Source organism: Clupea harengus, chromosome 9 (assembly GCF_900700415.2).
Source record: "Clupea harengus chromosome 9, Ch_v2.0.2, whole genome shotgun sequence".
Lineage (NCBI taxonomy): Eukaryota > Metazoa > Chordata > Actinopteri > Clupeiformes > Clupeidae > Clupea > Clupea harengus.
Window position 1 is genome coordinate 25,418,016 of NC_045160.1, and position 12,500 is coordinate 25,430,515.

The 12,500-nt window shown below is 44.7% G+C and overlaps 1 protein-coding gene across 1 annotated transcript in view; it reads left to right on the forward strand.

Annotated features, from left to right (window-relative positions):
- Nucleotides 1–1,010: 1,010 nt before the first annotated feature.
- The window catches only part of scn4ba (sodium channel, voltage-gated, type IV, beta a), a 27,005-nt gene continuing 15,515 nt past the window's right edge, over nt 1,011–12,500 (forward strand). The window contains exons 1-2 of the mRNA XM_012829697.3: nt 1,011–1,450; nt 1,983–2,287. Of these exons, the coding sequence (XP_012685151.1) occupies nt 2,194–2,287 (94 nt within the window). The 5' untranslated portion in view covers nt 1,011–1,450; nt 1,983–2,193. The remainder of the gene's footprint in view (nt 1,451–1,982; nt 2,288–12,500) is intronic.

Consider the following 12,500-nt stretch of genomic DNA (forward strand, 5'->3'; position numbering starts at 1 on the left):
TGACAGAATGAGGGGAACATTGGGAAGTAGGGAATATGTCAGCATCAGTCTCAAACCCAAAGGTCCGTAGCATGCCAAAGAAGAAATCCCGTATAGCTGTTGTGAAATAGCATTAAACAGTAGCCATTAGCATTGGGAAATCACCAATTACTTAATGAGGTGATAGAAAAAAGCAGATATTGTATATATATATATATATATATAGCAGTATTTTTTTATATTTAAATAATATTTCATTGCATTTTCTTCTTTTTTTCTTTTCTTTTTTTGTGCTGTCATAGCTGTGCTGTGTCCTCCAATACAACAGTGCCTATGAAACTGCGCACAGCACTTCACTTCAGTGGCAGTCTATGGGAGCGTGACTGAACACAAGTACATCTGTAACATGTGGACAACGCAGTGTAGGTATCACATATCACTCTGGCCATTCGATCCAGCCACAGCCGTCAGTGATTTCTACTACAGATTTCACCTGAACCGCAGAACACAATCGGTGTGAAACAAGACAGAGAGATTGAGGGAGAAAAGGAACAAAAGACTGAAGGTTGAGGGGAATGAAAATGAACAGAATAACAGTGGCAAATGAAGGCGCTGTTTTTGCAGCAGAAATAAGGCAATTTTCTAATGTAGTTCTCAGCACCCTATTGACGCTAACACATATAACATACAAAATAACCTCAGGCCATTGACGCTAACACATAGAACATACTAAACAACCTCTCGTCAGCATTACCTCAGCCCATTGACGCTAACACACAGAACATACTAAACAACCTCTTCCCAGAATTACCACAGCCCATCACCCAGAGTGCCTCTGATAGATCCCACATGCGATCATGCTAAAGACTCCCCTCCCTCCCTCCCTTCCTCTCTCCCTCCCGCTCTCTCTCTACCTCCTGCTCTCTCTCTCTCTCCCTCCCGCTCTCTCTCCCTCCCGCTCTCTCTCTCTCTCTCCGCTCTCTCTCTCTCTCTCTCTCTCTATCCGGCGTGCCTCTGCAGTGGCTCTCCACGCTCGGTCTTTCTGCACCAGCTGGGGAAGCACTCTCTGCTTGCCTGTTAGCTTCCCTCACTCACTCGCTCGCTCCCTACCTCCCTCGCTTCTCTCTCGTGCGCGCTCTCTCTCTCTCGCTCTCTCTCTCTCTCTCTCTCTCTCTCTCTCTCCTCCGCCACGCTGCTGCCAATAGCCCCCTGTCCACAGCACCCATTCAGGGACGATGCAGCCTCTCTCTCTCCTCCCCGGCAGTGTCCAGCACACCGCCACAGCCCAGCTGCTCCGCTTGTGTCAATGAGATTTTTTTCTTTTCTTCTCTCTCTCTCTCTCTCTCTCCCTCTCTCTCTCTCTCTGTGCTGCGTCTCCGTGTTCTCGCATGTTTGTGGGATTCAGCAGATCGGCGGACGGAGAGCGCACTGAGTGACAGCGTGTGACTAAAGCAGAGGGGGACTGAATCAGGTGCAGCTTCTTATTCTCCATCCCTCTTTCTTTATCTCTCTCTCTCTCTCCTTCTCTCTTGTCTTTTTCTCTCTCTCTCTCTCTTCCTCTCTTATCTGCCTCTCTCTAACTCTCTCTCCCTCTCTCTCTAAAGAGCAAAGAAAGCTGACAGATTGCTCTCTCCTCTCTCTCCTCTCTTTCTCTCTCCTCTCTCTCTCTCCCTCTATTTTCTCTCTCTGTCTCTCCCCCTCTATTTTCTCTCTCTCCGCTCTCTATCTTCCTCTATTTTCTCTCTCTCCTCTCTTTCTCTCTCTCCTCTCTCTCTCTCTCACTCTATTTTCTCTCTCTGTGTTTCCCCCTCTATTTTCTCTCTCTCTCTCTCTCTCTCTCTCTCTCTCCCTTGTTGGGACTCAGGGAGAGGTGTAAGGCAGTCTCTTTAGGACTTAACTGACCGAAAGTCCTCGTTTCCTTTTCACTGTCATCTCTCTTTTCCTCCCCTTCTCTCTCTCTCTCTCTCTCTCCTCTCTCTCTCTCTCTCTCTGTTTTCAAACAGCTTCGCTGTGCGTCCCAACTCATCCACCCCTCCCATCCACCCCAGCCCAGCTTCAACTCACAAGCACGCCCACCAGGGTCTGGCAGGGAGTCAGGCGGGCAGACAGACAGACACTCAGACAGTCAGTCAGTCAGTCAGTCAGTCAGACAGACAGGCAGACAGACAGACAGAAGAACAGGCACGCAGGCTGCTGGAGCAGTGGACAGACGACATGGAGGCGCGGGAAATCAGCTGGTCATTCTTTCACAGGTGCAGGAGCATGGGCGGCATGATCAATGTCAGCGTGCTCGTCACACTTCTGCTTGGTGAGTTGGAAAAGCTTACTTTATATATTACCGCTGCTTTGCTCTCTCTCTCTCTCTCTCTCTCTCTCTCTCTCTTTCTCTCTCTCTCTCTCTCTCCTTCTTTCGATGCACCTCACTCTGTCAGCACCCCTTCTCTCCCCTCAGGAACTCTCTCTCTCTCTCTCTCTGTCTCTGGATGTGTCCCCTTAGACCAATTGTTTGGACTGGGGCTGCTACTAAAGTGTAGCTCCTACAAAGCTTGCACTTATTCTAGGAACCCCATAGACAGGGTTGCGGTTTATTTACTTAATTTGTTGCCTTAAAGCAGGGGTGGTGTTGGAAAGGTGAAGGGGGTTAGGGCAGGGTGTTAGTATGAGTGTGTGTGTGTGTGTGTGTGTGTGTGTGTGTGTGTTGGAGAGATATTTCTGGGAAGTGTTTGATTTAGTTACATGGCTCAGGTTCACCTCTATTAGGGAGTTGGGACGTACAGGGGTTTGGAAAGCATATGGTGCGTTAGCATGGTACTGTCGGTGTGAGTGTGTGTGTGTGTGTGTGTGTGTGTGTGTGTGTGTGTGTGTGTGTGTGTGTGTGTGTGTGTGTGTGTGTGTGTGTGTGTGTGTGTGTGTGTGTGTGTGTGTGTGTGTGTGTGTGTGTGTGTGATGTGTGTGAGTGTGTGTGTGTGTGCGTGTGTGGGGTGTATGACTTAGTTACATGGCTCAGGTCTCCCATGTACCAGTGCACCTCTAGCAGGGAGCTGGGAATTACGGGGGTTGGGACAGGATATGCTGTATTAGCATCGGACTGTCTCTGTGTGTGTGTGTGTGTGTGTGTATGTGTGTTTGTGTGTGTGTGTGTGTGTGTGTGTGTGAGTGTCTGTGTGTGTGTGTGTGGCATGTATCAGTTCAGGCCGTTAGAACTGCCTCCTGAGTTCACGGTGATCCATTTGTGAAATCCGCCAGCGTGAGGAACGCTCTGGAGGGCTCTGATGTCAGACATTCCGCCTTCTGCTCACGGGCTCCGGGAATGGAATGCTGGCCGTGAAGCCCTCCGCAGTACTGGGAGTCGGGCAGGGGCGTGTGCGGAGGTGGAAAGATTGAATGTTGATTGCTTGCGTGTCTGGACTTGTGATTGGTAAAACGAGAGTAGAAAAGGTGTAATGGATATACTGACACATCAATTAGCTGTCATTATTTTTAAGCCGTAACCCCTGGGGCAAATCATGTTTCTTATAGACTTTGGGTTGAAACATGCGCAGGAACAACAAAAGCTCTCGAGAGGTTCAAAGACCCTCCCACACACACACACACACATCATTGACTAATGCTTGTCTCATTTTGTCATTTCACATGGTCAACATTGTCTCATGTTTATTTCAGTGGGTTGGGTCACAGACTCCCTGCAAACTCATAATCATGACCATACGAATACATTTAATATGATTATACTTTAACGGGAGTGTAGAGAAAGGGGTCAGGAAGCTATATAACTGCATATATTTAATTATCATATTCATACACATTGTTTATTCACCTGAGAACAAGTATGTTTTCACGCTGACCATGTCAGAACTGATTGTAAAGGGACAGAATAAACAAAGGATTGCATTTCAACAATCCAATGAGCAGGGTGGGGAGGATTACTTTAAAAATGTATTCCGATACTGATTACCTGTTAAAAATTGTATTCAGTAACCTAATCCAAGTATCACAATATTAAAGTAATGTAATTTGATTACTTTCCGTTACTTTTGGATTTCCTCAATGCCAAATGTGCAAATGAAGATAACAGAAAAGAGACCTCAATAGCCTTATCCACTGTATTTTGGTGGTTTTCTCCTTTTTGATGTCTGTGATGGAAATAAATGCTGAAAAACATTGGTCCAACCTTGAATGCAAAGACATGAACTGCTAGCGTGAGAAACTGTGCAACTCATTGGTCACATGCATTTCATGAAGGTTGTGCTATCCACAAACCGCTCCTATAAGGGCACACACCAGCTTTTTCAGATGACATACTTTCTGCATTATTATTCTGCTATATAAATGACATCTGGTGTGGGCGTCCTACTTATTACTGAGGAAATGAACTTAGTGTGCTTCAAATATCAAAATGTACTATATTGTCATAGCTATGTGTTAGACAACAAACTGAACTCAAAACTAAATATGTAAAGCTCTTTTTATGTGTAGTATTTTACTAGTGAATAACACATCATTTGCGACAACACAGAAGAAAGTATGAACCATTGAAAATAAAAAATAAACCGGTCAGCCCCAACTTTTCTTACCCTTGGTTGAACACTCTCTCACGGTCAACAGTTTTTACAAACAAATATCTTGCATAATTTTACACGTTTTGCCCAATCCCCTTTGCAATATAGTGTGGGCCTGCTGGGCGGAAATGTGAACTAGTTCAGTTTGTTGCCCTGAAGGGAAATGGGCATGAGGGCCGTGTGGTTGTGGCTTGATGTGTGCATATGTCACGCCAGCACGCTGAACTCTGCTCCTGCCATGCCCCCCTTCGACTTCAACTCACGCAACTCCGTCCGGTTTTAAGAATTAAACCTGCCCTCTGCTCAGTGTTTTTTAAAGACAAATCTGCTTGTCATTATGAAAATTCAGCCTACAGACCTACATTGAAAGTGCACGAAACCACAGTTTACAAAGCATAGGCTAATAAAAATAAAATCAGCACAGATTTAGAACATCCACAGTATTTTTAATGAATCAAGTGTCCACTTTCTGAACTGTCAAAGGGAAGAAATCTTGAAGTAAATACTGACAGTAGGCCTACAGGTTCCAAGTTAAAATATATGGGGCGGACCTACAGAGTAGTAGCCTATAGTATAGTAGTATAGTTTAGTTTATGCTGTTTGAATGTTGTTTAAGTGATAGTCACGGTAAAGGTATGCATTTAACTTACATGTAGCCAAACTTGCACTGTTAATAAACAGATGTTACTCAGTCACACATCACGCTGAAACTTCAATTAAACTGCCACAAACATATTTTGGTCAGGGGTTTGTGTTTTATCCAACACGATCATTCCAGTTATCACAGTCCCCCTTTTTCATTACGTTAGTAGGCAAGCAATACTAACAGGTTAGCTAACCAACTTTAACCTGAGCTAATTGGATGTCTGTGTAGACGTTAGCAGTGTTGGTCTTGCCTGTAAATGCTTCATGAAATTTGACGTGGTCCTTGGACAACGAAAGTATTTTCACCGCGGAGAGCCATAAGGTGCACTGACTGCACTGTTATGTTCTTTCCACTTTCAGCTTCGAGGACAAAATAGTGTCGATATTTCCAGCCAGAGAAAGCATTTTTGTGTGTTGTAAAGTGTGCATGTGGATGATAGTATAATGTTCTCTATTTTAAAATCTATTTGCAATCCTGTTAATAATCCCACATTTTGCTAAAAGTATCTGTAATCTAATGACGTCTTTTTTTTTTTTTGTAACTGTACCGGAATACAGTTACCCTTTTTTGTATCCTAATTACATAACGCCTTTCCATGTATTCCATTACTCCCCAAGCCTGCCTATGAGACACAGGGAGGAGAGACTGATATGGCCATGAAATAGTATCACTTTATCTGACTGGTTCTCATAAGACTCATATAACTATGTCATAAACTTGTTATGGCGAATACTACACCCTGCAGTAATGGAAAACAACAACAGTTGAGTGGTTATAATTCAGTGGTGTAACAGTATCATGTGACTGCTACTGTTAGTCTCAGAAATGTTAAATACTATATCATACTCTGTTACATTCTAATAGGCTAGTACTATATTGAACATTTAGAGAGTTGTAAATGACCACGAGGAGCAACATGACTGTCTTTATTATGAATGTATTTATTTATTATAATTATAAATCAACACCTTTTTGTGAGTGACAACAGTCAGAACATGTATATGATTGGTCAGTTCATTGACAACATGTCAGAACTTGTATATGATTGGTCAATTTAGTAAACAGAGTTCAGAGTAAAGTGTCATCATTATATCAATAATTAAATCATCATTAATCATTCCAATTCAAAAAACAAATCTAGACGAAGGTATATATTTTAGAATTTGGATATTCTCGCACTAATAGTGAGACAGGACACACTGGATAAGTCAAACATGTCTTCCTCAGAGGTCAAAACAGCGATGTTGAGAGAGGGAACTCTGTTTTTTTAGAAGCAGTGCTTTGTATCCCTGCTCGAGGCATATACCACTTCTGTTGGACTGAAATAATCAAGCATGTGATTGCATGGCACTGTTACCTCAGCACTGTTTCAAGTGCATATGTGTATTGTGTGTGTGTGTGTGTGTGTGTGTGTGTGTGTGTGTGTGTGTGTGTGTGTGTGTGTGTGTGTGTGTGTGTGTGTGTGTGCGCGCGTGCATGTGTGTGTGTTTGTGTAAATTGAGCCAGTCACAACATTTTCAAAAATATTATATTAGACCTGCCCAGCGGAGTTTTATTGATGGTCCTGTAATATTTATGAGATGCTTGCAGGTCTATGCTTTAAAAATAATGTTTCAAAATGGTGTCCTGGGATTTTGCCCCAAGCCTGTGGATGTTATGTAACCGTAGCACACATTCACATATGGAGAGCTGGGGGTATGGCACCCTCTTATTCCCGCCCCCTCTGTTCCCAGTTAGATCTATCAGATGATATTGAACGAGGATGATAAATGGTGTTCTGTTATTGTAAGTTCAGCTGGTGGTTCCTGTGGTTTCGCTGCTCTGGTTGTCAAGGAGAACTGAAGGCTCTTAAACTAGGCCATGTCCTTTCTCTTCCTGGCGGCTGCAAGCCAAAGAGTTAATGTAAACGTCCACAGGTCAGTCTCTGCGGACCGCCCGAGAGACTAAACGGCAAGGGCGTGCAAGGTCGAGACAGACATCCGTTCAGGCACATATTACACCGTTATAATTTTACATCCCATCACTGCATTAAAGCAGCAATACGGAGTTCTGTTTCAAAACTAGTAAGCTAACTACCTAAAAGGCATGCAAAAACCTTGCTAACACCACCAACAGCCCAGCGGACACTGATTGAAGCTTGCCAACACACTAACTGTGTCTTTTGGCAGTTTAGCTGGCAATGTCATGCGTGTGAAAGCTTTCTTCAATTTTTGCAGGGTGTACCAGCCCGTTACACAGAACTACATAGGGCATATCCTGAATGGCTAGTGGGGAAGACACAGGTGTTTATCTGTCCTTCACATGACCATATGCTATTAAAATGAATTTGAGGATGGTACCGAAACTAGTTGCCTATAAAACCATATCTCAAAAAGTGTCAAATTGTTGCATAGTGTTACTTTAAAATGGCAAACTCCAGTGTCTTGTAAGAGATGTAGAGAGAAATGTAGCACTAGATTTGAGCCCTGCATCATACGACTGACATAAACATGTCATAAACATGTCATAAGCCTACTTCAGTGTAATCCTCCATGTGGGGACTCTTGTCGAATGACTAACTGTAAGGGCTGATGGGGGAGGGCATAGAGTGTGTGTGTGTGTGTGTATGTGGTGTGTGTGGGCATAGAGAGAGTGTGTGTGTGTGTGTGTGGTGTGTGTGGGCATAGAGAGTGTGTGTGTGTGGTGTGTGTGGGCATAGAGAGTGTGTGTGTGTGTGTGGTGTGTGTGGGCATAGAGAGTGTGTGTGTGTGTGTGGTGTGTGTAGGCATAGAGAGTGTGTGTGTGTGGTGTGTGTGGGCATAGAGAGTGTGTGTGTGTGTGTGTGTGTGTGTGTGTGGTGTGTGTGGGCATAGAGAGTGTGTGTGTGTGTGTGTGTGGTGTGTGTGGGCATAGAGAGTGTGTGTGTGTGTGTGTGTGGTGTGTGTGGGCATAGAGAGTGGGGCTGCGTTTAGTAAACAACATACGGAAGTGAAACAGTATTCCCCAGCCTTGGCAACAGGCCCTCGACACATCTGGCTGTGTGTGTACGTGTGTGTGTGTGTGTGTGTGTGTGTGTGTGTGTGTGTGTGTGTGTGTGTGTGTGTGTGTGTGTGTGTGTGTGCGAGTGTGTGTGTGTGTGTGTGTGTGTGTGTGTGTGTGTGTGTGTGTGTGTGTGTGTGTGTGTGTAGCGGGAGGGAAACAGCTAACATCTGCTCAAGGCCTCACTTAGAACATAGAGGACAGGGAACACACATGACTGCACTGACATACACACAAACACACACACACACACACCACACACACACACACACACAGACAGACACACACACACGCGCACATACACACACACACCCACACCCGCACACATGCACGTACACATACACCTCTTTTCACATACACTTCAACATCACCCTTTCACCAAGGCATATGTTCACACTCTCACACACACACACACACACACACACACACACACACACACACACACACACACACACACACTCACACACACACACACACACACTCACACACACTCACAGACACACACACACACACACACCACACACACACTCTCACACACACACTCACAGTACACGCACATAAGGTGCTCACCAACTGTCACAAGCACCACATGCCGCTATTCATTTTCCGAAACGTCACCTGAAAAATTAAAGATGATCTTGAATGCCGAAGGAAGGGATGATTAAAACACACACACAAACACACACACACACACACACACACAAACACACACACACACACACACACACACACACACACACACATGCTCTCAGACACTCTCTACTCAGTCCCATAGAAATAGCATGTTGAAGACTCTTATCAGATCCATTTTGTACGTCACTCCCACTAATCAATTGACCTTCAGCAGGTTAGCCTTCCACAGCACGGCCACCCCATAAAAACGAGCTGTCATTAAAGCCATCCTCTGCTCCTCTGTGCAATTAAGAGCCGTGTGATTCATGCCACTGTGGGTCGGCAGGGGGGGAAGGTCAGGTGAAGTGGTTCCGCTGTCAGCTCGATGTGAACCCATCAGCTTTGTGGAGAGCCGGGTAGTGCAGAAGTCAAAAGCCACTCTGGTGTGTGTGCGCGTGTGTGTGTGTGTGTGTGTGTGTGTGTGTGTGTGTGTGTGTGTGTGTGTGTGTGTGTGTGTGTGTGTGTGTGTGTGCGCGGGCGTGTGTGGGTCTGTGGCCTGTAAATATCCTGAATCCTGCTGATGCGCATCACTTTTGGTACAGTGTACTTAGGGTTTTAATTCAATGTTCAATTCAGTGTCAGTGCATGCCTATGCATCGCTAACCATTAGCACCGATCCTAGCCAATGTTAACCATTAGTCCTGGTGACAAAAATGTGCTTACTAAAGTGGCACGTTGTGTTAATGAATGAATGCGTTCATTATTTAGTACATGTTACCTAAAGCCACTCCAACTAAGGTATGACTAACCATGCTCTCTGCTGTGGGACTGTGTGGGTGATGTGGAGCGCTAGTGATGAGCTGAGGTTAATGTGTCCCCGTCTCTCACACAGCCATACACAGCTCTCAGTCACAGTCACCGCCATCAGTGGAGGATTGCACTTGTTAGCAAGTGACAACAGAATTAGAGTGGAGAGGCGGGAGAATGAGGTGCATGAAGCTGCAAAGCATCACATTATATTCAGTTAGATATGGCCGTGTAGTGTTAGCATTCGTTGTATATTGTATAGTATTGATAATAAAATGTCTGCCTGACAGTGTGCCTTATATAGTATGATTGAGGATCAATATTAAAGGTGCTTTATGCAAGTTTTTTGAGGTATGGTGGGTGATTTGTAATCGTTATAACATTGATATGGTCACGTGAAGGACAGATAAACACATCAGACATTCCCAGTATCTGGCCAGGCTATTCACTGTGTAGTCTTGGGATCCGACGCCAAAAAATGGCAGTAGAGTGGAGGGAGATGAAGCTGAAACAAGATAAACAAACAATGTATTTATAGAGACAGAAAATAGTTTATTGTGCTATGATTATTGGAAGGATGTCACACGGCTTGTTCAAAACAATACAACTGTCTCGCGTCGCTTTACGGAGCCAGAGCCTGAGCCCTCCAGGAGCAAGCACAGCGGCGATAGGGGCGAGGAAACACTGCCTGTCAACAACAAGCCTTGAGCAGAAGCTCGGCTCATAAGGGGGGGGGGGGGGGGGGTCTGCTTGGAGCCGGCCGAGTAGAAAGGTAGAGATAGAGAAAAGAGAGGGGGGGGGGGGGGGGGGGAGAAGGGAAGGGAGGAGAGAATCAGAGGGACAGAATCAGAAACATGGCAGATGAAAATGTATGCTGTAACAATTTAGAATAGATCATTTAGAAGAGGAAATAATTAACAGCAGGTCATATGGCCACATCTGTGTTAACGCCTCAGCATAATACGATGTAGAAGGAGAAGAAGAGGGACACGGCGTATGGGAAGTGTGTTTATGTTTACTTCTCTGGAGTGATGTTTGGTTAAGGTTGGCTGGCGTGGTGCATGAGCAGTTTAGTAATACAAGGATAGCAAGGGTGGCAGACAAGGACCCAAGGGTGGCAGAATAGTGCCCAAGGGTGGCAGGATACAGCGACAGTGCACAACTGACTGGCGGCAGTCACAACGTCTGCAAGGCCCTCCTGCACAGCACAGCATACACTGCATGTAGCCCAGTGTGAGTTATTTGGGGAATTCTATATGTTAAGCATGTAAGACCATCTTTTACAGAGTAACATCTTTTACAGTGTAACATTGCCAAATGTTCTTGTGCCAAACTTCTTGTGAGTTATTTGGGGAATTCTATATGTTAAGCATGTAAGACCATCTTTTACAGAGTAACATTGCCAAATGTATCACTAAAATGCATCAGTTAGCAGGCCAGCTAGTTTTTTTATCAGTATCAGTTGTGCTGCTGCTGGTGTTTGCCTGGTAAGTCTATTGGCTTTTATCTGGGAGCTCCTTCACAGCTCTTAGCGCCACTCTTAAAAGGTCACGGAAGCTGTGGTTCTGAAGCGGTCTCTGGTTGTTGAGCTGTCCTTAATGGAGACTGAAGTCAATCATTATACGTCATTATTACATTTTATATTTTGATATATTTTGGAAATGTAGATGAATATAACTGATAAATCGGATCGACAGATTGACACCCTTCTGTGCTTCTACTGTTCCCATGAATGCAAGAGTGTAGGGTGTGGAGTGTAGATAGTGTATTTGTGGCCTTTTCCTGTCACGTCACGTCACACACATGTGTCTGTCTATCAGTGTGTGCTGTCACAGACATGCTCATGGGGTCCTGTGTGTCCGCAAAAGCCTAGGGATCAGTTAGGATTCAGGGATTACCTTGGAGACTTTCTTTCTATCTTTACCTCTCTCTGTTCCGTTCTCTCTCTCTCTCTCTCTCTCTCTCTCTCTCTCTCTCTCTCTCTCTCTCTTACTCCAGGGGGTAAGAGAGTAGGAGAGGGAAGGGTAGAGAGAATGGGAGTAGAGTGGAGGGAGATGAAGCTGGAACAAGATAAACAAACAATGTATTTATATAGACAGAAAATAGAGTTTATTGTGTTATGATTATTGGAAGGATGTCACACGGCTTGTATGTTCATTCCCTTGTTTTTGTATTCCTCTCTCTCTCTCTCTCTCTCTCTCTCGCTCTCTCGCTCTCTCTGTCTGTCTTTATCTAGCACACACACACACACACACACACACACACACACACACACACACGCACACACACATTTACACACACACACACATTCCTTCTCTCACCTCCAGCCACTTCTCCTCACCCTGACACGTTGTTGCATAATGATGTGTGTGTGTGTGTGTGTGTGTGTGTTGACATGTGTGTGTGTGAGGTTTCATTGAGAGTGTGTATATGTTTGTTAGCATTTATAAATGTGTTTGTGTTTTGTGTTTGTTTGTATTTGTGAGTGTTATGTGTGTATGTCCGTCTGTGTTTATGTGTTTGTGTGTGTTTGTGTATCTGACTGTTGATGTGTGTGTGTTTGTGTGTGCGTGTGTGTGTGTGTGTGTGTGTGTGTGTGCATGGCTGTGAGTGTGGTGTGTGTGTGTTTGTGTGCATGTGTATGTGTGTGTATGTGTGTGTGTGTATGTGTCAGTGAGTGTGGTATGTGTGTGTGTTTGCGTGTGTGTGTGTGTGTGTGTGTGTGTGTGTGTGTGTGTGCGTCAGTGAGTGTGGTGTGTGTGTGTGTGTGTGTTTGTGTGTGTGTGTGTGTTGCAACCTCACTCTCACACCAGCTTGTAGCACGCACACGTTGCAATTTAATACTGACAGCAATCGTACCCAAAAATAGCCCTGTGATT